The 24,409-nt window shown below is 55.1% G+C and overlaps 1 protein-coding gene across 1 annotated transcript in view; it reads right to left on the bottom strand.

Moving 5' to 3' along the window:
- The window catches only part of DMBT1 (deleted in malignant brain tumors 1), a 65,096-nt gene that overhangs the window by 19,753 nt on the left and 20,934 nt on the right, over window positions 1–24,409 (bottom strand). Inside the window, exons 10-48 of the mRNA XM_069864137.1 lie at window positions 22,166–22,477; window positions 19,709–20,122; window positions 18,403–18,444; window positions 18,116–18,157; window positions 17,594–17,635; window positions 17,066–17,413; window positions 16,609–16,650; window positions 16,067–16,108; window positions 15,545–15,586; window positions 15,017–15,364; window positions 14,560–14,601; window positions 14,018–14,059; window positions 13,496–13,537; window positions 12,968–13,315; window positions 12,511–12,552; window positions 11,969–12,010; window positions 11,447–11,488; window positions 10,919–11,266; window positions 10,462–10,503; window positions 9,920–9,961; window positions 9,398–9,439; window positions 8,870–9,217; window positions 8,413–8,454; window positions 7,871–7,912; window positions 7,349–7,390; window positions 6,821–7,168; window positions 6,364–6,405; window positions 5,822–5,863; window positions 5,300–5,341; window positions 4,772–5,119; window positions 4,315–4,356; window positions 3,773–3,814; window positions 3,251–3,292; window positions 2,723–3,070; window positions 2,266–2,307; window positions 1,724–1,765; window positions 1,202–1,243; window positions 674–1,021; window positions 217–258 (exon numbers count right to left, since the gene is read on the bottom strand). Coding sequence (XP_069720238.1) covers window positions 217–258; window positions 674–1,021; window positions 1,202–1,243; window positions 1,724–1,765; window positions 2,266–2,307; window positions 2,723–3,070; window positions 3,251–3,292; window positions 3,773–3,814; window positions 4,315–4,356; window positions 4,772–5,119; window positions 5,300–5,341; window positions 5,822–5,863; window positions 6,364–6,405; window positions 6,821–7,168; window positions 7,349–7,390; window positions 7,871–7,912; window positions 8,413–8,454; window positions 8,870–9,217; window positions 9,398–9,439; window positions 9,920–9,961; window positions 10,462–10,503; window positions 10,919–11,266; window positions 11,447–11,488; window positions 11,969–12,010; window positions 12,511–12,552; window positions 12,968–13,315; window positions 13,496–13,537; window positions 14,018–14,059; window positions 14,560–14,601; window positions 15,017–15,364; window positions 15,545–15,586; window positions 16,067–16,108; window positions 16,609–16,650; window positions 17,066–17,413; window positions 17,594–17,635; window positions 18,116–18,157; window positions 18,403–18,444; window positions 19,709–20,122; window positions 22,166–22,477 — 5,034 coding nt within the window. The remainder of the gene's footprint in view (window positions 1–216; window positions 259–673; window positions 1,022–1,201; window positions 1,244–1,723; window positions 1,766–2,265; window positions 2,308–2,722; window positions 3,071–3,250; window positions 3,293–3,772; window positions 3,815–4,314; window positions 4,357–4,771; window positions 5,120–5,299; window positions 5,342–5,821; window positions 5,864–6,363; window positions 6,406–6,820; window positions 7,169–7,348; window positions 7,391–7,870; window positions 7,913–8,412; window positions 8,455–8,869; window positions 9,218–9,397; window positions 9,440–9,919; window positions 9,962–10,461; window positions 10,504–10,918; window positions 11,267–11,446; window positions 11,489–11,968; window positions 12,011–12,510; window positions 12,553–12,967; window positions 13,316–13,495; window positions 13,538–14,017; window positions 14,060–14,559; window positions 14,602–15,016; window positions 15,365–15,544; window positions 15,587–16,066; window positions 16,109–16,608; window positions 16,651–17,065; window positions 17,414–17,593; window positions 17,636–18,115; window positions 18,158–18,402; window positions 18,445–19,708; window positions 20,123–22,165; window positions 22,478–24,409) is intronic.

Below are 24,409 nucleotides of genomic sequence, written 5' to 3'. Positions count from 1 at the left end.
TCCTGCCCTTTTCCCCACACCTAGATCCTTTTCCAGGGGGCTTTTCCAGGCCAAATCCCAGAGCATATCCAGGAGATACAGACCCACAGTCCCCACTTCCCCAGCCAGGTCATGATTTGGCCGTGGTGCCAAAGCGCTGGGGCACCCTGGTCATTGCTACCATCCCCCACCCAACACTAAAATCTAGTGTGGGATGGTGTGGGGGGAGAGAATTACCGTTGGAGATGGGCCGTTCGTCAGGAAGGGTCGTCTCTGGAGCTGCAAAGAACGAGAGAGAGAGAGTGAACAGAGAACACATGCAGCAGCTCGTGGGCATGGATGGATGTGGGTGAGGACAGGGACACGTGAATGGAAATCAAAATGGATGTGGACATGGAAAAACAAGCCTGGAGCACAAATAGGGAAGAGTGCTTGTTCCTGCCATCCCCCATCCAACACTAGCCTCATGTGTCCCCAGCACTGGCCATCCTCTTCAAGATGAGATGCTCCAATCCTTCCCTTTTCCACACACCCAGCCCCTAACCTGGGAGCGTCGACAGCCCGCTTGGGCCTCACGGAGCTCAAGGGGGCTTTGGCATGAGCCGAGCTACCACCACCGCGCAGCAAAAGACCCAGAATGGCACCTCCAGCCTGGCTGTGCTGAGGGAGGACACCAAACCCAGCCCGGTGGTACCTGCAGGAGATCCGGTGTCCTCTGCTGCCCTCGTGCCTGCACAGATGACGCTGGCATCCTCAAAGTGCATGCAGTTGTGCACGCCCCAGCCCCTGTGCTGGCACATCTGGAGGGAGGGCTCGTCCCCGCGGCACCGCACATCGTCCAGGAAGATGCTCCCAGTGCCGGGGCCGAAGTGTGCGCTGTCCGGGGCGGCCGTGGGCTGGCCACAGCCCAGCTGCCTGCACACCACCCGCGCGTTGCTCAGGTCCCAGAAGTCGTCGCACACCGTTCCCCAGCTGCTGCCGTCGTACAGCTCCACGCGGCCCTCGCAGCCGTTCCTCCCGCCCGAGAGCCGCAGGCGGGTGCCTGGGGGAGATGGGCACTCGGTCAGGGGACCCCCAGCCCCACACCCGCGGTCCTCACCTCCCCATCCAGGTTGGGATTTCTCCCCAGTGCCCTCGAGCTGGGGCGCTGCTGCCCTCGAGGGACCAGGGCTTGGCCACGAGATCGGGGCCCGGCTGGGGATGGATTGAGGGAAACAATTACCAGTTGGGATGGGCCGATGAGCAGGAAGGTTTGGCTCTGGATCTACAAGCAACGAGAGAGAAAGAGAGGTAGTGAACAGAGAGAGCACATGCAGCAACTTCTTTGGATGGATAGACATGGGTAGGGACAGGGAGAGAAACTTGGAAAGGACACAGACATGGACATGGGAATGGAAATCAAAATAGCTGTGGATGTGGAAAGTCAAGGCTGGAGCACTGATAGAGGAAGAGGGAGTGGAGCTCTAACCTGCCTTGCCCCATCCAACATGGACATGGGCAGGGACAGGGACACAGACAGAGACACATAGAGGGACTTGGACAGGAAGGAAGACACGGACAAGGGCATCAGCACAGACAGGGACATTGGCACAGACATGGCCATGTGAATGAAAGTCAAAGCAGATGTGGACATGGAAAAGCAAGACCGGAGCACCAATGTGGGCAGAAAATGCAACGCTCATTGCTGCCATCCCCCATCGAACACCAGCATCAAGCGTGGGACTGTGTGAGGGGAAGGAATTACCGGTTGAGATGGGCCATTCATCAGGACGGGTTGGCTCTGGAGCTGCAAGGAACAAGAGAGAGAGAGTGAACAGAGAGCACATGCAGCACCTCGTGGGGATGGATGGATGTTGGGTGGACAGGGACATGGACATAGACAGGGACACGTCAACAGAAATCAAAATGGAAGTGACAGGGGCACGTTAACGGAAATCCAAACGGATGTGGACACGGAAAAACAAGCCTGGATCACAAATGGGGATGAGTGATAGCTCCTACATTCCCCATCCAACACCAGCCTCAAGTGGACCCACCACTGCTCATACTCTGCAAGCTGAGATGCCCTAATCCTGCCCTTTTCCCCACACCTAGATCCTTTTCCAGGGGGCTTTTCCAGGCCAAATCCCAGAGCATATCCAGGAGATACAGACCCACAGTCCCCACTTCCCCAGCCAGGTCATGATTTGGCCGTGGTGCCAAAGCGCTGGGGCACCCTGGTCATTGCTACCATCCCCCACCCAACACTAAAATCTAGTGTGGGATGGTGTGGGGGGAGAGAATTACCGTTGGAGATGGGCCGTTCGTCAGGAAGGGTCGTCTCTGGAGCTGCAAAGAACGAGAGAGAGAGAGTGAACAGAGAACACATGCAGCAGCTCGTGGGCATGGATGGATGTGGGTGAGGACAGGGACACGTGAATGGAAATCAAAATGGATGTGGACATGGAAAAACAAGCCTGGAGCACAAATAGGGAAGAGTGCTTGTTCCTGCCATCCCCCATCCAACACTAGCCTCAAGTGTCCCCAGCACTGGCCATCCTCTTCAAGATGAGATGCTCCAATCCTTCCCTTTTCCACACACCCAGCCCCTAACCTGGGAGCGTCGACAGCCCGCTTGGGCCTCACGGAGCTCAAGGGGGCTTTGGCATGAGCCGAGCTACCACCACCGCGCAGCAAAAGACCCAGAATGGCACCTCCAGCCTGGCTGTGCTGAGGGAGGACACCAAACCCAGCCCGGTGGTACCTGCAGGAGATCCGGTGTCCTCTGCTGCCCTCGTGCCTGCACAGATGACGCTGGCATCCTCAAAGTGCATGCAGTTGTGCACGCCCCAGCCCCTGTGCTGGCACATCTGGAGGGAGGGCTCGTCCCCGCGGCACCGCACATCGTCCAGGAAGATGCTCCCAGTGCCGGGGCCGAAGTGTGCGCTGTCCGGGGCGGCCGTGGGCTGGCCACAGCCCAGCTGCCTGCACACCACCCGCGCGTTGCTCAGGTCCCAGAAGTCGTCGCACACCGTTCCCCAGCTGCTGCCGTCGTACAGCTCCACGCGGCCCTCGCAGCCGTTCCTCCCGCCCGAGAGCCGCAGGCGGGTGCCTGGGGGAGATGGGCACTCGGTCAGGGGACCCCCAGCCCCACACCCGCGGTCCTCACCTCCCCATCCAGGTTGGGATTTCTCCCCAGTGCCCTCGAGCTGGGGCGCTGCTGCCCTCGAGGGACCAGGGCTTGGCCACGAGATCGGGGCCCGGCTGGGGATGGATTGAGGGAAACAATTACCAGTTGGGATGGGCCGTTGAGCAGGAAGGTTTGGCTCTGGATCTACAAGCAACGAGAGAGAAAGAGAGGTAGTGAACAGAGAGAGCACATGCAGCAACTTCTTTGGATGGATAGACATGGGTAGGGACAGGGAGAGAAACTTGGAAAGGACACAGACATGGACATGGGAATGGAAATCAAAATAGCTGTGGATGTGGAAAGTCAAGGCTGGAGCACTGATAGAGGAAGAGGGAGTGGAGCTCTAACCTGCCTTGCCCCATCCAACATGGACATGGGCAGGGACAGGGACACAGACAGAGACACATAGAGGGACTTGGACAGGAAGGAAGACACGGACAAGGGCATCAGCACAGACAGGGACATTGGCACAGACATGGCCATGTGAATGAAAGTCAAAGCAGATGTGGACATGGAAAAGCAAGACCGGAGCACCAATGTGGGCAGAAAGTGCAACGCTCATTGCTGCCATCCCCCATCGAACACCAGCATCAAGCGTGGGACTGTGTGAGGGGAAGGAATTACCGGTTGAGATGGGCCATTCATCAGGACGGGTTGGCTCTGGAGCTGCAAGGAACAAGAGAGAGAGAGTGAACAGAGAGCACATGCAGCACCTCGTGGGGATGGATGGATGTTGGGTGGACAGGGACATGGACATAGACAGGGACACGTCAACAGAAATCAAAATGGATGTGACAGGGGCACGTTAACGGAAATCCAAACGGATGTGGACACGGAAAAACAAGCCTGGATCACAAATGGGGATGAGTGATAGCTCCTACATTCCCCATCCAACACCAGCCTCAAGTGGGCCCACCACTGCTCATACTCTGCAAGCTGAGATGCCCTAATCCTGCCCTTTTCCCCACACCTAGATCCTTTTCCAGGGGGCTTTTCCAGGCCAAATCCCAGAGCATATCCAGGAGATACAGACCCACAGTCCCCACTTCCCCAGCCAGGTCATGATTTGGCCGTGGTGCCAAAGCGCTGGGGCACCCTGGTCATTGCTACCATCCCCCACCCAACACTAAAATCTAGTGTGGGATGGTGTGGGGGGAGAGAATTACCGTTGGAGATGGGCTGTTCGTCAGGAAGGGTCGTCTCTGGAGCTGCAAAGAACGAGAGAGAGAGAGTGAACAGAGAACACATGCAGCAGCTCGTGGGCATGGATGGATGTGGGTGAGGACAGGGACACGTGAATGGAAATCAAAATGGATGTGGACATGGAAAAACAAGCCTGGAGCACAAATAGGGAAGAGTGCTTGTTCCTGCCATCCCCCATCCAACACTAGCCTCAAGTGTCCCCAGCACTGGCCATCCTCTTCAAGATGAGATGCTCCAATCCTTCCCTTTTCCACACACCCAGCCCCTAACCTGGGAGCGTCGACAGCCCGCTTGGGCCTCACGGAGCTCAAGGGGGCTTTGGCATGAGCCGAGCTACCACCACCGCGCAGCAAAAGACCCAGAATGGCACCTCCAGCCCGGCTGTGCTGAGGGAGGACACCAAACCCAGCCCGGTGGTACCTGCAGGAGATCCGGTGTCCTCTGCTGCCCTCGTGCCTGCACAGATGACGCTGGCATCCTCAAAGTGCATGCAGTTGTGCACGCCCCAGCCCCTGTGCTGGCACATCTGGAGGGAGGGCTCGTCCCCGCGGCACCGCACATCGTCCAGGAAGATGCTCCCAGTGCCGGGGCCGAAGTGTGCGCTGTCCGGGGCGGCCGTGGGCTGGCCACAGCCCAGCTGCCTGCACACCACCCGCGCGTTGCTCAGGTCCCAGAAGTCGTCGCACACCGTTCCCCAGCTGCTGCCGTCGTACAGCTCCACGCGGCCCTCGCAGCCGTTCCTCCCGCCCGAGAGCCGCAGGCGGGTGCCTGGGGGAGATGGGCACTCGGTCAGGGGACCCCCAGCCCCACACCCGCGGTCCTCACCTCCCCATCCAGGTTGGGATTTCTCCCCAGTGCCCTCGAGCTGGGGCGCTGCTGCCCTCGAGGGACCAGGGCTTGGCCACGAGATCGGGGCCCGGCTGGGGATGGATTGAGGGAAACAATTACCAGTTGGGATGGGCCGTTGAGCAGGAAGGTTTGGCTCTGGATCTACAAGCAACGAGAGAGAAAGAGAGGTAGTGAACAGAGAGAGCACATGCAGCAACTTCTTTGGATGGATAGACATGGGTAGGGACAGGGAGAGAAACTTGGAAAGGACACAGACATGGACATGGGAATGGAAATCAAAATAGCTGTGGATGTGGAAAGTCAAGGCTGGAGCACTGATAGAGGAAGAGGGAGTGGAGCTCTAACCTGCCTTGCCCCATCCAACATGGACATGGGCAGGGACAGGGACACAGACAGAGACACATAGAGGGACTTGGACAGGAAGGAAGACACGGACAAGGGCATCAGCACAGACAGGGACATTGGCACAGACATGGCCATGTGAATGAAAGTCAAAGCAGATGTGGACATGGAAAAGCAAGACCGGAGCACCAATGTGGGCAGAAAGTGCAACGCTCATTGCTGCCATCCCCCATCGAACACCAGCATCAAGCGTGGGACTGTGTGAGGGGAAGGAATTACCGGTTGAGATGGGCCATTCATCAGGACGGGTTGGCTCTGGAGCTGCAAGGAACAAGAGAGAGAGAGTGAACAGAGAGCACATGCAGCACCTCGTGGGGATGGATGGATGTTGGGTGGACAGGGACATGGACATAGACAGGGACACGTCAACAGAAATCAAAATGGAAGTGACAGGGGCACGTTAATGGAAATCCAAACGGATGTGGACACGGAAAAACAAGCCTGGATCACAAATGGGGATGAGTGATAGTTCCTACATTCCCCATCCAACACCAGCCTCAAGTGGACCCACCACTGCTCATACTCTGCAAGCTGAGATGCCCTAATCCTGCCCTTTTCCCCACACCTAGATCCTTTTCCAGGGGGCTTTTCCAGGCCAAATCCCAGAGCATATCCAGGAGATACAGACCCACAGTCCCCACTTCCCCAGCCAGGTCATGATTTGGCCGTGGTGCCAAAGCGCTGGGGCACCCTGGTCATTGCTACCATCCCCCACCCAACACTAAAATCTAGTGTGGGATGGTGTGGGGGGAGAGAATTACCGTTGGAGATGGGCCGTTCGTCAGGAAGGGTCGTCTCTGGAGCTGCAAAGAACGAGAGAGAGAGAGTGAACAGAGAACACATGCAGCAGCTCGTGGGCATGGATGGATGTGGGTGAGGACAGGGACACGTGAATGGAAATCAAAATGGATGTGGACATGGAAAAACAAGCCTGGAGCACAAATAGGGAAGAGTGCTTGTTCCTGCCATCCCCCATCCAACACTAGCCTCAAGTGTCCCCAGCACTGGCCATCCTCTTCAAGATGAGATGCTCCAATCCTTCCCTTTTCCACACACCCAGCCCCTAACCTGGGAGCGTCGACAGCCCGCTTGGGCCTCACGGAGCTCAAGGGGGCTTTGGCATGAGCCGAGCTACCACCACCGCGCAGCAAAAGACCCAGAATGGCACCTCCAGCCTGGCTGTGCTGAGGGAGGACACCAAACCCAGCCCGGTGGTACCTGCAGGAGATCCGGTGTCCTCTGCTGCCCTCGTGCCTGCACAGATGACGCTGGCATCCTCAAAGTGCATGCAGTTGTGCACGCCCCAGCCCCTGTGCTGGCACATCTGGAGGGAGGGCTCGTCCCCGCGGCACCGCACATCGTCCAGGAAGATGCTCCCAGTGCCGGGGCCGAAGTGTGCGCTGTCCGGGGCGGCCGTGGGCTGGCCACAGCCCAGCTGCCTGCACACCACCCGCGCGTTGCTCAGGTCCCAGAAGTCGTCGCACACCGTTCCCCAGCTGCTGCCGTCGTACAGCTCCACGCGGCCCTCGCAGCCGTTCCTCCCGCCCGAGAGCCGCAGGCGGGTGCCTGGGGGAGATGGGCACTCGGTCAGGGGACCCCCAGCCCCACACCCGCGGTCCTCACCTCCCCATCCAGGTTGGGATTTCTCCCCAGTGCCCTCGAGCTGGGGCGCTGCTGCCCTCGAGGGACCAGGGCTTGGCCACGAGATCGGGGCCCGGCTGGGGATGGATTGAGGGAAACAATTACCAGTTGGGATGGGCCGTTGAGCAGGAAGGTTTGGCTCTGGATCTACAAGCAACGAGAGAGAAAGAGAGGTAGTGAACAGAGAGAGCACATGCAGCAACTTCTTTGGATGGATAGACATGGGTAGGGACAGGGAGAGAAACTTGGAAAGGACACAGACATGGACATGGGAATGGAAATCAAAATAGCTGTGGATGTGGAAAGTCAAGGCTGGAGCACTGATAGAGGAAGAGGGAGTGGAGCTCTAACCTGCCTTGCCCCATCCAACATGGACATGGGCAGGGACAGGGACACAGACAGAGACACATAGAGGGACTTGGACAGGAAGGAAGACACGGACAAGGGCATCAGCACAGACAGGGACATTGGCACAGACATGGCCATGTGAATGAAAGTCAAAGCAGATGTGGACATGGAAAAGCAAGACCGGAGCACCAATGTGGGCAGAAAGTGCAACGCTCATTGCTGCCATCCCCCATCGAACACCAGCATCAAGCGTGGGACTGTGTGAGGGGAAGGAATTACCGGTTGAGATGGGCCATTCATCAGGACGGGTTGGCTCTGGAGCTGCAAGGAACAAGAGAGAGAGAGTGAACAGAGAGCACATGCAGCACCTCGTGGGGATGGATGGATGTTGGGTGGACAGGGACATGGACATAGACAGGGACACGTCAACAGAAATCAAAATGGATGTGACAGGGGCACGTTAACGGAAATCCAAACGGATGTGGACACGGAAAAACAAGCCTGGATCACAAATGGGGATGAGTGATAGTTCCTACATTCCCCATCCAACACCAGCCTCAAGTGGGCCCACCACCGCTCATACTCTGCAAGCTGAGATGCCCTAATCCTGCCCTTTTCCCCACACCTAGATCCTTTTCCAGGGGGCTTTTCCAGGCCAAATCCCAGAGCATATCCAGGAGATACAGACCCACAGTCCCCACTTCCCCAGCCAGGTCATGATTTGGCCGTGGTGCCAAAGCGCTGGGGCACCCTGGTCATTGCTACCATCCCCCACCCAACACTAAAATCTAGTGTGGGATGGTGTGGGGGGAGAGAATTACCGTTGGAGATGGGCCGTTCGTCAGGAAGGGTCGTCTCTGGAGCTGCAAAGAACGAGAGAGAGAGAGTGAACAGAGAACACATGCAGCAGCTCGTGGGCATGGATGGATGTGGGTGAGGACAGGGACACGTGAATGGAAATCAAAATGGATGTGGACATGGAAAAACAAGCCTGGAGCACAAATAGGGAAGAGTGCTTGTTCCTGCCATCCCCCATCCAACACTAGCCTCAAGTGTCCCCAGCACTGGCCATCCTCTTCAAGATGAGATGCTCCAATCCTTCCCTTTTCCACACACCCAGCCCCTAACCTGGGAGCGTCGACAGCCCGCTTGGGCCTCACGGAGCTCAAGGGGGCTTTGGCATGAGCCGAGCTACCACCACCGCGCAGCAAAAGACCCAGAATGGCACCTCCAGCCTGGCTGTGCTGAGGGAGGACACCAAACCCAGCCCGGTGGTACCTGCAGGAGATCCGGTGTCCTCTGCTGCCCTCGTGCCTGCACAGATGACGCTGGCATCCTCAAAGTGCATGCAGTTGTGCACGCCCCAGCCCCTGTGCTGGCACATCTGGAGGGAGGGCTCGTCCCCGCGGCACCGCACATCGTCCAGGAAGATGCTCCCAGTGCCGGGGCCGAAGTGTGCGCTGTCCGGGGCGGCCGTGGGCTGGCCACAGCCCAGCTGCCTGCACACCACCCGCGCGTTGCTCAGGTCCCAGAAGTCGTCGCACACCGTTCCCCAGCTGCTGCCGTCGTACAGCTCCACGCGGCCCTCGCAGCCGTTCCTCCCGCCCGAGAGCCGCAGGCGGGTGCCTGGGGGAGATGGGCACTCGGTCAGGGGACCCCCAGCCCCACACCCGCGGTCCTCACCTCCCCATCCAGGTTGGGATTTCTCCCCAGTGCCCTCGAGCTGGGGCGCTGCTGCCCTCGAGGGACCAGGGCTTGGCCACGAGATCGGGGCCCGGCTGGGGATGGATTGAGGGAAACAATTACCAGTTGGGATGGGCCGTTGAGCAGGAAGGTTTGGCTCTGGATCTACAAGCAACGAGAGAGAAAGAGAGGTAGTGAACAGAGAGAGCACATGCAGCAACTTCTTTGGATGGATAGACATGGGTAGGGACAGGGAGAGAAACTTGGAAAGGACACAGACATGGACATGGGAATGGAAATCAAAATAGCTGTGGATGTGGAAAGTCAAGGCTGGAGCACTGATAGAGGAAGAGGGAGTGGAGCTCTAACCTGCCTTGCCCCATCCAACATGGACATGGGCAGGGACAGGGACACAGACAGAGACACATAGAGGGACTTGGACAGGAAGGAAGACACGGACAAGGGCATCAGCACAGACAGGGACATTGGCACAGACATGGCCATGTGAATGAAAGTCAAAGCAGATGTGGACATGGAAAAGCAAGACCGGAGCACCAATGTGGGCAGAAAGTGCAACGCTCATTGCTGCCATCCCCCATCGAACACCAGCATCAAGCGTGGGACTGTGTGAGGGGAAGGAATTACCGGTTGAGATGGGCCATTCATCAGGACGGGTTGGCTCTGGAGCTGCAAGGAACAAGAGAGAGAGAGTGAACAGAGAGCACATGCAGCACCTCGTGGGGATGGATGGATGTTGGGTGGACAGGGACATGGACATAGACAGGGACACGTCAACAGAAATCAAAATGGATGTGACAGGGGCACGTTAACGGAAATCCAAACGGATGTGGACACGGAAAAACAAGCCTGGATCACAAATGGGGATGAGTGATAGCTCCTACATTCCCCATCCAACACCAGCCTCAAGTGGGCCCACCACTGCTCATACTCTGCAAGCTGAGATGCCCTAATCCTGCCCTTTTCCCCACACCTAGATCCTTTTCCAGGGGGCTTTTCCAGGCCAAATCCCAGAGCATATCCAGGAGATACAGACCCACAGTCCCCACTTCCCCAGCCAGGTCATGATTTGGCCGTGGTGCCAAAGCGCTGGGGCACCCTGGTCATTGCTACCATCCCCCACCCAACACTAAAATCTAGTGTGGGATGGTGTGGGGGGAGAGAATTACCGTTGGAGATGGGCCGTTCGTCAGGAAGGGTCGTCTCTGGAGCTGCAAAGAACGAGAGAGAGAGAGTGAACAGAGAACACATGCAGCAGCTCGTGGGCATGGATGGATGTGGGTGAGGACAGGGACACGTGAATGGAAATCAAAATGGATGTGGACATGGAAAAACAAGCCTGGAGCACAAATAGGGAAGAGTGCTTGTTCCTGCCATCCCCCATCCAACACTAGCCTCAAGTGTCCCCAGCACTGGCCATCCTCTTCAAGATGAGATGCTCCAATCCTTCCCTTTTCCACACACCCAGCCCCTAACCTGGGAGCGTCGACAGCCCGCTTGGGCCTCACGGAGCTCAAGGGGGCTTTGGCATGAGCCGAGCTACCACCACCGCGCAGCAAAAGACCCAGAATGGCACCTCCAGCCTGGCTGTGCTGAGGGAGGACACCAAACCCAGCCCGGTGGTACCTGCAGGAGATCCGGTGTCCTCTGCTGCCCTCGTGCCTGCACAGATGACGCTGGCATCCTCAAAGTGCATGCAGTTGTGCACGCCCCAGCCCCTGTGCTGGCACGTCTGGAGGGAGGGCTCGTCCCCGCGGCACCGCACATCGTCCAGGAAGATGCTCCCAGTGCCGGGGCCGAAGTGTGCGCTGTCCGGGGCGGCCGTGGGCTGGCCACAGCCCAGCTGCCTGCACACCACCCGCGCGTTGCTCAGGTCCCAGAAGTCGTCGCACACCGTTCCCCAGCTGCTGCCGTCGTACAGCTCCACGCGGCCCTCGCAGCCGTTCCTCCCGCCCGAGAGCCGCAGGCGGGTGCCTGGGGGAGATGGGCACTCGGTCAGGGGACCCCCAGCCCCACACCCGCGGTCCTCACCTCCCCATCCAGGTTGGGATTTCTCCCCAGTGCCCTCGAGCTGGGGCGCTGCTGCCCTCGAGGGACCAGGGCTTGGCCACGAGATCGGGGCCCGGCTGGGGATGGATTGAGGGAAACAATTACCAGTTGGGATGGGCCGTTGAGCAGGAAGGTTTGGCTCTGGATCTACAAGCAACGAGAGAGAAAGAGAGGTAGTGAACAGAGAGAGCACATGCAGCAACTTCTTTGGATGGATAGACATGGGTAGGGACAGGGAGAGAAACTTGGAAAGGACACAGACATGGACATGGGAATGGAAATCAAAATAGCTGTGGATGTGGAAAGTCAAGGCTGGAGCACTGATAGAGGAAGAGGGAGTGGAGCTCTAACCTGCCTTGCCCCATCCAACATGGACATGGGCAGGGACAGGGACACAGACAGAGACACATAGAGGGACTTGGACAGGAAGGAAGACACGGACAAGGGCATCAGCACAGACAGGGACATTGGCACAGACATGGCCATGTGAATGAAAGTCAAAGCAGATGTGGACATGGAAAAGCAAGACCGGAGCACCAATGTGGGCAGAAAGTGCAACGCTCATTGCTGCCATCCCCCATCGAACACCAGCATCAAGCGTGGGACTGTGTGAGGGGAAGGAATTACCGGTTGAGATGGGCCATTCATCAGGACGGGTTGGCTCTGGAGCTGCAAGGAACAAGAGAGAGAGAGTGAACAGAGAGCACATGCAGCACCTCGTGGGGATGGATGGATGTTGGGTGGACAGGGACATGGACATAGACAGGGACACGTCAACAGAAATCAAAATGGATGTGACAGGGGCACGTTAACGGAAATCCAAACGGATGTGGACACGGAAAAACAAGCCTGGATCACAAATGGGGATGAGTGATAGTTCCTACATTCCCCATCCAACACCAGCCTCAAGTGGGCCCACCACCGCTCATACTCTGCAAGCTGAGATGCCCTAATCCTGCCCTTTTCCCCACACCTAGATCCTTTTCCAGGGGGCTTTTCCAGGCCAAATCCCAGAGCATATCCAGGAGATACAGACCCACAGTCCCCACTTCCCCAGCCAGGTCATGATTTGGCCGTGGTGCCAAAGCGCTGGGGCACCCTGGTCATTGCTACCATCCCCCACCCAACACTAAAATCTAGTGTGGGATGGTGTGGGGGGAGAGAATTACCGTTGGAGATGGGCCGTTCGTCAGGAAGGGTCGTCTCTGGAGCTGCAAAGAACGAGAGAGAGAGAGTGAACAGAGAACACATGCAGCAGCTCGTGGGCATGGATGGATGTGGGTGAGGACAGGGACACGTGAATGGAAATCAAAATGGATGTGGACATGGAAAAACAAGCCTGGAGCACAAATAGGGAAGAGTGCTTGTTCCTGCCATCCCCCATCCAACACTAGCCTCAAGTGTCCCCAGCACTGGCCATCCTCTTCAAGATGAGATGCTCCAATCCTTCCCTTTTCCACACACCCAGCCCCTAACCTGGGAGCGTCGACAGCCCGCTTGGGCCTCACGGAGCTCAAGGGGGCTTTGGCATGAGCCGAGCTACCACCACCGCGCAGCAAAAGACCCAGAATGGCACCTCCAGCCTGGCTGTGCTGAGGGAGGACACCAAACCCAGCCCGGTGGTACCTGCAGGAGATCCGGTGTCCTCTGCTGCCCTCGTGCCTGCACAGATGACGCTGGCATCCTCAAAGTGCATGCAGTTGTGCACGCCCCAGCCCCTGTGCTGGCACATCTGGAGGGAGGGCTCGTCCCCGCGGCACCGCACATCGTCCAGGAAGATGCTCCCAGTGCCGGGGCCGAAGTGTGCGCTGTCCGGGGCGGCCGTGGGCTGGCCACAGCCCAGCTGCCTGCACACCACCCGCGCGTTGCTCAGGTCCCAGAAGTCGTCGCACACCGTTCCCCAGCTGCTGCCGTCGTACAGCTCCACGCGGCCCTCGCAGCCGTTCCTCCCGCCCGAGAGCCGCAGGCGGGTGCCTGGGGGAGATGGGCACTCGGTCAGGGGACCCCCAGCCCCACACCCGCGGTCCTCACCTCCCCATCCAGGTTGGGATTTCTCCCCAGTGCCCTCGAGCTGGGGCGCTGCTGCCCTCGAGGGACCAGGGCTTGGCCACGAGATCGGGGCCCGGCTGGGGATGGATTGAGGGAAACAATTACCAGTTGGGATGGGCCGTTGAGCAGGAAGGTTTGGCTCTGGATCTACAAGCAACGAGAGAGAAAGAGAGGTAGTGAACAGAGAGAGCACATGCAGCAACTTCTTTGGATGGATAGACATGGGTAGGGACAGGGAGAGAAACTTGGAAAGGACACAGACATGGACATGGGAATGGAAATCAAAATAGCTGTGGATGTGGAAAGTCAAGGCTGGAGCACTGATAGAGGAAGAGGGAGTGGAGCTCTAACCTGCCTTGCCCCATCCAACATGGACATGGGCAGGGACAGGGACACAGACAGAGACACATAGAGGGACTTGGACAGGAAGGAAGACACGGACAAGGGCATCAGCACAGACAGGGACATTGGCACAGACATGGCCATGTGAATGAAAGTCAAAGCAGATGTGGACATGGAAAAGCAAGACCGGAGCACCAATGTGGGCAGAAAATGCAACGCTCATTTCTGCCATCCCCCATCGAACACCAGCATCAAGCGTGGGACTGTGTGAGGGGAAGGAATTACCGGTTGAGATGGGCCATTCATCAGGACGGGTTGGCTCTGGAGCTGCAAGGAACAAGAGAGAGAGAGTGAACAGAGAGCACATGCAGCACCTCGTGGGGATGGATGGATGTTGGGTGGACAGGGACATGGACATAGACAGGGACACGTCAACAGAAATCAAAATGGAAGTGACAGGGGCACGTTAACGGAAATCCAAACGGATGTGGACACGGAAAAACAAGCCTGGATCACAAATGGGGATGAGTGATAGCTCCTACATTCCCCATCCAACACCAGCCTCAAGTGGACCCACCACTGCTCATACTCTGCAAGCTGAGATGCCCTAATCCTGCCCTTTTCCCCACACCTAGATCCTTTTCCAGGGGGCTTTTCCAGGCCAAATCCCAGAGCATATCCAGGAGATACAGACCCACAGTCCCCACTTCCCCAGCCAGGTCATGATTTGGCCGTGGTGCCAAAGCGCTGGGGCACCCTGGTCATTGCTACCATCCCCCACCCAACACTAAAATCTAGTGTGGGATGGTGTGGGGGGAGAGAATTACCGTTGGAGATGGGCCGTTCGTCAGGAAGGGTCGTCTCTGGAGCTGCAAAGAACGAGAGAGAGAGAGTGAACAGAGAACACATGCAGCAGCTCGTGGGCATGGATGGATGTGGGTGAGGACAGGGACACGTGAATGGAAATCAAAATGGATGTGGACATGGAAAAACAAGCCTGGAGCACAAATAGGGAAGAGTGCTTGTTCCTGCCATCCCCCATCCAACACTAGCCTCAAGTGTCCCCAGCACTGGCCATCCTCTTCAAGATGAGATGCTCCAATCCTTCCCTTTTCCACACACCCAGCCCCTAACCTGGGAGCGTCGACAGCCCGCTTGGGCCTCACGGAGCTCAAGGGGGCTTTGGCATGAGCCGAGCTACCACCACCGCGCAGCAAAAGACCCAGAATGGCACCTCCAGCCTGGCTGTGCTGAGGGAGGACACCAAACCCAGCCCGGTGGTACCTGCAGGAGATCCGGTGTCCTCTGCTGCCCTCGTGCCTGCACAGATGACGCTGGCATCCTCAAAGTGCATGCAGTTGTGCACGCCCCAGCCCCTGTGCTGGCACATCTGGAGGGAGGGCTCGTCCCCGCGGCACCGCACATCGTCCAGGAAGATGCTCCCAGTGCCGGGGCCGAAGTGTGCGCTGTCCGGGGCGGCCGTGGGCTGGCCACAGCCCAGCTGCCTGCACACCACCCGCGCGTTGCTCAGGTCCCAGAAGTCGTCGCACACCGTTCCCCAGCTGCTGCCGTCGTACAGCTCCACGCGGCCCTCGCAGCCGTTCCTCCCGCCCGAGAGCCGCAGGCGGGTGCCTGGGGGAGATGGGCACTCGGTCAGGGGACCCCCAGCCCCACACCCGCGGTCCTCACCTCCCCATCCAGGTTGGGATTTCTCCCCAGTGCCCTCGAGCTGGGGCGCTGCTGCCCTCGAGGGACCAGGGCTTGGCCACGAGATCGGGGCCCGGCTGGGGATGGATTGAGGGAAACAATTACCAGTTGGGATGGGCCGTTGAGCAGGAAGGTTTGGCTCTGGATCTACAAGCAACGAGAGAGAAAGAGAGGTAGTGAACAGAGAGAGCACATGCAGCAACTTCTTTGGATGGATAGACATGGGTAGGGACAGGGAGAGAAACTTGGAAAGGACACAGACATGGACATGGGAATGGAAATCAAAATAGCTGTGGATGTGGAAAGTCAAGGCTGGAGCACTGATAGAGGAAGAGGGAGTGGAGCTCTAACCTGCCTTGCCCCATCCAACATGGACATGGGCAGGGACAGGGACACAGACAGAGACACATAGAGGGACTTGGACAGGAAGGAAGACACGGACAAGGGCATCAGCACAGACAGGGACATTGGCACAGACATGGCCATGTGAATGAAAGTCAAAGCAGATGTGGACATGGAAAAGCAAGACCGGAGCACCAATGTGGGCAGAAAGTGCAACGCTCATTGCTGCCATCCCCCATCGAACACCAGCATCAAGCGTGGGACTGTGTGAGGGGAAGGAATTACCGGTTGAGATGGGCCATTCATCAGGACGGGTTGGCTCTGGAGCTGCAAGGAACAAGAGAGAGAGAGTGAACAGAGAGCACATGCAGCACCTCGTGGGGATGGATGGATGTTGGGTGGACAGGGACATGGACATAGACAGGGACACGTCAACAGAAATCAAAATGGATGTGACAGGGGCACGTTAACGGAAATCCAAACGGATGTGGACACGGAAAAACAAGCCTGGATCACAAATGGGGATGAGTGATAGTTCCTACATTCCCCATCCAACACCAGCCTCAAGTGGGCCCACCACCGCTCATACTCTGCAAGCTGAGATGCCCTAATCCTGCCCTTTTCCCCACACCTAGATCCTTTTCCAGGGGGCTTTTCCAGGCCAAATCCCAGAGCATATCCAGGAGATACAGACCCACAGTCCCCACTTCCCCAGCCAGGTCATGATTTGGCCGTGGTGCCAAAGCGCTGGGGCACCCTGGTCATTGCTACCATCCCCCACCCAACACTAAAATCTAGTGTGGGATGGTGTGGGGGGAGAGAATTACCGTTGGAGATGGGCCGTTCGTCAGGAAGGGTCGTCTCTGGAGCTGCAAAGAACGAGAGAGAGAGAGTGAACAGAGAACACATGCAGCAGCTCGTGGGCATGGATGGATGTGGGTGAGGACAGGGACACGTGAATGGAAATCAAAATGGATGTGGACATGGAAAAACAAGCCTGGAGCACAAATAGGGAAGAGTGCTTGTTCCTGCCATCCCCCATCCAACACTAGCCTCAAGTGTCCCCAGCACTGGCCATCCTCTTCAAGATGAGATGCTCCAATCCTTCCCTTTTCCACACACCCAGCCCCTAACCTGGGAGCGTCGACAGCCCGCTTGGGCCTCACGGAGCTCAAGGGGGCTTTGGCATGAGCCGAGCTACCACCACCGCGCAGCAAAAGACCCAGAATGGCACCTCCAGCCTGGCTGTGCTGAGGGAGGACACCAAACCCAGCCCGGTGGTACCTGCAGGAGATCCGGTGTCCTCTGCTGCCCTCGTGCCTGCACAGATGACGCTGGCATCCTCAAAGTGCATGCAGTTGTGCACGCCCCAGCCCCTGTGCTGGCACATCTGGAGGGAGGGCTCGTCCCCGCGGCACCGCACATCGTCCAGGAAGATGCTCCCAGTGCCGGGGCCGAAGTGTGCGCTGTCCGGGGCGGCCGTGGGCTGGCCACAGCCCAGCTGCCTGCACACCACCCGCGCGTTGCTCAGGTCCCAGAAGTCGTCGCACACCGTTCCCCAGCTGCTGCCGTCGTACAGCTCCACGCGGCCCTCGCAGCCGTTCCTCCCGCCCGAGAGCCGCAGGCGGGTGCCTGGGGGAGATGGGCACTCGGTCAGGGGACCCCCAGCCCCACACCCGCGGTCCTCACCTCCCCATCCAGGTTGGGATTTCTCCCCAGTGCCCTCGAGCTGGGGCGCTGCTGCCCTCGAGGGACCAGGGCTTGGCCACGAGATCGGGGCCCGGCTGGGGATGGATTGAGGGAAACAATTACCAGTTGGGATGGGCCGTTGAGCAGGAAGGTTTGGCTCTGGATCTACAAGCAACGAGAGAGAAAGAGAGGTAGTGAACAGAGAGAGCACATGCAGCAACTTCTTTGGATGGATAGACATGGGTAGGGACAGGGAGAGAAACTTGGAAAGGACACAGACATGGACATGGGAATGGAAATCAAAATAGCTGTGGATGTGGAAAGTCAAGGCTGGAGCACTGATAGAGGAAGAGGGAGTGGAGCTCTAACCTGCCTTGCCCCATCCAACATGGACATGGGCAGGGACAGGGACACAGACAGAGACACATAGAGGGACTTGGACAGGAAGGAAGACACGGACAAGGGCATCAGCACAGACAGGGACATTGGCACAGACATGGCCATGTGAATGAAAGTCAAAGCAGATGTGGACATGGAAAAGCAAGACCGGAGCACCAATGTGGGCAGAAAGTGCAACGCTCATTGCTGCCATCCCCCATCGAACACCAGCATCAAGCGTGGGACTGTGTGAGGGGAAGGAATTACCGGTTGAGATGGGCCATTCATCAGGACGGGTTGGCTCTGGAGCTGCAAGGAACAAGAGAGAGAGAGTGAACAGAGAGCACATGCAGCACCTCGTGGGGATGGATGGATGTTGGGTGGACAGGGACATGGACATAGACAGGGACACATCAACGGAAATGAAAATGCATGTTGACATAGAAAAGGAAGGCTGGAGCACCAATATGGGCAGAAAGCGCAATTCCCATTGCTGCCATTCCCCATCAAAACACCAGCATCAAACGTGGGAAAGTGCGAGGGGCAAGGATTACCATTTGAGGTGGGCCATTCGTCAGGAAGGGTTTTCTCTGGAGCTGAAAGGAAAGAGAAAGAGAGAGTGAACAGAGAGTACGTGAAGCAGCTCGTGGGGATCGATGGGTATGGATTGGGACAGGGACATGGACACAGACAGGATTAGGGATATGTGAATGGAAATCAAAATCGATGTGGGCATGGTAAATCACGCCTGGAGCACCAATAGTGGAGAGTGTGTCGTGCTTGTTGCTGCCATGCCCGGTTCAACACCAGCCTCAAGTGTCCCCAGCCCTGCTCATCCTCTGCAAGCCGAGATGCCCCAATCCTGCTCTTTTCCCCACACCCAGCTCATTTTCCAGGGAGGGTTTCCAGGCCAAATCCCAAATCCCAGACCACATCCAGGAGATCCAGACCCACAGTCCCCATCTCCCCAGCCGGGTCATGATATGGCCACAGTGCCCACGAGCTGGGGCGCCATGGCCATTGCTTCCATCCCCCATCCAACATCAGCATCAAGTGTGGGATTGTGTGTGGGGAAGCCCACAGGCAGGTGCCTGGGGGAGACGGGCACTGGGTCAGGGATCCCCAGACCCGCAGCCATGGTCCCCAAGTGTGTCCCTGCAGCACAGAGCTGCGTGGCTGCTGCAAGGCCAAGGCTGGTCAGGTGTGCATCAATTACCTTTTGAAGATGGCCAGTCAGTGGTGCGTTCTGTAGCTGTGGATGCAAGGAATAATTTGGTGTCAACAAGAAAGGTTCCAAACAGAGTGAGATCATACCATGCACTCGAAGCAGCTCGTCTTGAAAGAGCCCATATCCTGTGGCCCTTACATCATGTGGAGGTCTTCCACTCAATGGAAATGACCTCGTGACATCTCTGTGCCCTCTGCTCCCTGGGCAGCAACCACATGCCCATGGAGGCCTAACTTGCATTACAAACCATTTGATGCATCAGCTCTCTCTTTTCCAGCCAAATTCCAAATCCCAGAACACATCCAGGTGGTAGCTACAGTCCTACCTGTGCAGGAGCTGGAAGGTCAAAAGTAGAATATTCCCCTTTCACAGTGCACTCCAGCTGCAGTGATAGGAAAGCCCACCCCCAAGAGTGTCTTTTACCAGCACACAGAGGTTTTGACCTCAGACCTTACCCCCCAGATTACCACCTCTTCTTTATGCTCTGCTTGCATCCTTGCTGTGAACTTTGATGCCAGGAATAGCCCTGCTGGATTGTCCCAGGAATGGGAGACTCCCTCCAGTGCAGTCCAGTCTGGGAAGGGAGATCAGGGGCACTGAGGAGTTCAGTGAGTGGCCGTGGTCAGAGTTACCTGGTGTGCTCTCCTCTGCTGTGTCAACCATGCGTGCTTTTGTGGTCATCTCCACTAGGAAAATGGGAGTTGTTTGCACTGTAGCTGTTGACTCCGCCATGGTGGACGTCTCTGCTGTGGAGGTCGTTGGTTCTGGGGAAATTGTCTCTGCTAGCACGATTGTTGGTGGTGTGGAGAACATCTCTGCTTGGGGGGTCATTCGTGGTGTGAAGAACATTGCTTGGGAGGTTGTTAGTGGTGTGGAGAACATCTCTGTTTGGAAGGTCATTGGTGGTGCGGAGGTTGTTTCTGCTAGAGAGGTTGTTGGTACTGCGGCAGCTGTCTCCTCTGTGGAGGCAGCGTCCACTAAAGAGGTTGTCTCCAGTGTTGAGGTTGGTGGAACTGTGGAGGTCATCGGTGTTTCAAAGGTACTTCCTGTAAACATGGAAGAAAAACATCACCCGCATGAGGGCTATGCTTGTGCAGAGAGTACTACTCTAATTTAGCTACAAGTCCAGTTCTTCAAGAATAAAGTGAAATCATGATGAATTATTGTCAAAACATACTCTATCTTGACTGGAGCCAGCAGATAGAATGGAGTTATGGTGACAGCCAATTGCAAGTTTTTCTTTAAAGTGGTATTTCCAGATGGTGACAGCAGGGAAAGGCCCGGACATGGCACCTGCTCCCAGCCACAGGACACCACGGCACAGGCTCTTGCCGTGCAGCTAGAACGATAGGGTTGTTGCCAGCCACAAGGCAGCATTGCCACCACAGTCACCCTTCTGCAGAGGCTCAGGTGATCCCCAGGAGCAGCCCTGGCAGGGTTTGGGGTGGTGCTTGGTACAAGGTGAGGAGTGGATCAGGCCAGCATGAATTACCTGTTAGATACGGCCATTCTGTCGCAGCCACTGTGTCTGCAAAAGCAAGAAATAAATGACGTTTAAATAAGGCGCTGAGCACTTCACACATATAGTAACAGAGGTATTGCAGTGAGCTTTGCTGTTCTCTTCTAAACGCAAACACTGAAGTCGCTGGCATTTCCTTCCAGCATGAATTCAGCTGTCTGGGCGCTTCCCCTTTGAGGAAATGTGGAGACTGCCGTATGCATAAAACACCTCAACAATGGGTTACCAGCCACGTTGCAGCTCGTGCTGCTTTGCTGTTGGTGCAGGTGAAAACAAATGCACTGCCTTTTCTTGAAAAATAAGAGGAATAAAAAAACTGCAGGGTGGCAGAGTACTAAAAAATGTATGCATATTGGTAAAGGAAAAGAGAATGAAGGGCCCTAAGTATGAAAAACACATGAGCAATGCAAAGTGAGTTGTCAGCTATGGCAGTTTGGGTTGTGATGGTGGAATTATTACTGATTTAATGGACACATTAAGGTTTATGGTGAGTTTCACCTAACCCCATTCCTCCCTGATGAACTCTGCCTGTCAGACACATCTTTGCCTCTAACTCTGACTTGTTTCCCCTTTGTGACTGCTGGGTGATTAGACAGAATATCAGTTCTGCGTATTGCAATGCACATCTGATACTTGGGGTTTTTAATTGCTTTGCATGGAATGAGCAAGCACATTTTGTGTGCTGCCCAGGGAGAGAAACCTGAGTCTGTACTGGCTCTGCAGGATCAGCAGAGAGAAAAGACAATATTATAGGAAGATCAGACTCTGCTCTCTGAGAACAGGTCTTTTCAGAGGAGGTGTGATCTTCCATAGAGAAAGGATTCTTCACAATAAAGCAGAAAGATTAGACATATATCTGATATATGATAGAAGATATATATATATCTGATATCTGATAGAAGGATGTTGAGGCTCTGGGGTGAGTCCAGAGAAGAGCAACAAAGCTGGTGAACAGGCTTTATGAGGAGCGGCTGAGAGAGCTGGGGTTGTTTAGCCTGGAGAAGAGGAGGCTGAGGGGAGACCTCATTGCTCTCTATAACTACCTGAAAGGAGGTTGTAGAGAGGAGGGTGCTGGCCTCTTCTCCCAAGTGACAGGGGACAGGACAAGAGGCAATGGCCTCAAGCTCCGCCAGGGGAGATTTAGGCTGAACATTAGGAAAAAATTTTTCACAGAAAGGGTCATTGGGCACTGGAAGAGGCTGCCCGGGGAGGTGGTTGAGTCACCTTCCCTGGAGGTGTTTAAGGCATGGGTGGACGAGGTGCTAAGGGGCATGGTTTAGTGTTTGATAGGAATGGTTGGACTCGATGATCCGGTGGGTCTCTTCCAACCTGGTGATTCTATGATTCTATGATTCTATACATGGTAAACCTTCTATCACACGTCTTGAAATAATGAAATGTTCTCTCAGAAGGAGAATGTCTGCATGTCCCCATGCTGGCACACACATACAGAGTGCAATTTATGGCAAAAGTATTTGTCATAGAATCACAGAATATTCTGGGTTGGAAGGGACTGTGAAAGTCATCTAGTTCAACTCTCAACCTTAAGAAAAGAAAAATGTGACGGCACCTGAGCAGACAACACCAGCATCTTCGTAGTGGTAACAGTTGTGTATATTCCACCCAGCATGATTACAATGCAACAAGGAAAGCTCATCTCCGGTGCACTTCACGTTGTCCAGCAGGATGTCACCTGAGCCTTGGCCAAAGTAAGCGCTTCCCGGAGCTGCAACGGCCTCGCCACAGCCCAGCTGCCTGCACACAACCTGGGCATCATCAATGTCCCAGAAGTCATCGCACACCGTCCCCGGCTGTCCTCTATAATAGAGCTCAACGCGACCTTCGCATCTGTGCCTTCCGTTCACCAGCTGGAGAAAGATACCTTTGGGAGAGAGGGGATTGAGCACTAACACCGTCAGACAGTTAAGCTGGAAGTGACCTGAAGAAGTCATCTATTCTCCACTCTTGCCCCACCGTTCCCAGTAGGTGCTTGTGTAGCCCAGTATTAAAAGGCTGTGAGGACAGAGGTGGTATACACTTGCTTTCTTCCCCTCTCTCAGAACTCAGTATCAGCTGCACATATTTTTTGCAGGATTTCTATAGTATTTTAGAGGAAACAATAACTGTTCTTTATTTTTCTCTCTGATTTATGCAATTTAACTAGAATTTCTCTTCTTCCTCTAACATTTTTAAAAGAATTTTCAGGACCCAGAGTCCACAGCTCACAACCAAACCCTGTAGTTTTTAAGACCAATTTCAATGGAAGAATTCTGCTAAGTTTCCAACAGAATGGATGATGCTCTCAACAGGTTTATGGAAATTCCGATAGGAATCCAACAGCTTTATTTATAAGCCTGTAAAATTCTACCAGAGTCTGAAATAAAGAATATTTAATAACCTATCATACATACATCTGATATGCTAGAGTGCATTCACTGAGGTAAAACCTATCTGCTTTCCTGCTTGAGTGAGCTTGTCCATAATTTGGACATTCTGCAGTGAACAGTATAAAAATACTGATTTTAGAGGTGCACGTTCGGAGAAGAAATTTATTAAAGACTTTACCACAAAGTGCAAGTGAGCAAATAAATGTTGTAACTTAAGACCTGCAATATTTACACTTTGGAAAGCAAAACATGCACGCTGCTTTTGTTAGAGTGTGCTTTTCTGCCAAATATGCATTCAGCTTCTTAGTGACCGAACAAGTCATCCAAAGCAAAATACATCTAAGCAGTTAACAGTTCCAGGATTTCTTCACTGCATCTCTTTCTTTTCTGTTGGACTAGAACAGCCAAGGCAGTGTCCAAGCTAAATGTGACCCTCCTTGCATGCCCCAAACTCCCAATTCAGGGGAGAGGCTGCAGGAGTACCCCTGACTTTTATCTGCTCTGATTCTTCCAGGATCAGTTTGGACCTTTTTGAACCACTCATAGGGTTTGGGAGAGGTGGAACAGCAAACCTGGCAAAAGGTCAGAGCAGGATTAGGAAATTAAAGCTGATCTAAAGCAATTTTATTTGCTTTCATTCAAGGTCTGTCATCACTGTGAGAGCATAACCACCAGTGGGGCATGTAATTAGAGAGGTTGCACCCTGCCTCCCACTTTAAAGGTGTCAAAAATACAAAAGCTTATGGTTGTACAATTACAGCACTTTCTGTGGCCCAGGAGACAGAGGCAGGGGCTGGGGAATGAAGCCAAGAGCAGAGAGAAGGACTGGAGCAGCAAGAGTATCACCAGGCAAGCAGAGGATAGATGAAGAAAGCTGGATGAGGCAGATGATGGCAATATAAATTATCGTAATTATGCTTAAATAACTAATTAGAAACAAAATCTGCAATTATTATAGGGTATAGGCTGAACTGGTTACCTCGAAGTCACCGGAGCAACTGAGCAGGCAGAAAGCAATGGGGTAAGGAAGAAGCCAATGACGAAAATGTTGAACAAAAATCATTTCATGCCTTTCTTTACTTTCAGATGCCCCTCATTTATCTGCAGTGCTAGATTATGAAAGCTAAATTCTTGTTACATATCATTAAATTGCACTTAAGATTGAGCAGAATCAAATAATACAAGCAATGTTAAATACAGAGCGTATCTACATGTGCACATCCTCTGGAACAAATATACTTTTTTTTAATAAAAAATAAATTCTTCCAGAATTCTTAGCTCAAATTTCTGTAACTGGAAGAACAACTCATTCCCGCCACGGTCGCAGACACAAGCATCAAAACAGTACTAGGTGCTACGACAAGCATTACCCTGTGTCAGCAAAATGAGCTTCGATGAACCTTTTAAATCATTCTTATTCACTATGA

Source organism: Phaenicophaeus curvirostris, chromosome 9, assembly GCF_032191515.1.
Source record: "Phaenicophaeus curvirostris isolate KB17595 chromosome 9, BPBGC_Pcur_1.0, whole genome shotgun sequence".
Lineage (NCBI taxonomy): Eukaryota > Metazoa > Chordata > Aves > Cuculiformes > Cuculidae > Phaenicophaeus > Phaenicophaeus curvirostris.
This window is presented reverse-complemented; position numbering and strand designations above follow the sequence as displayed.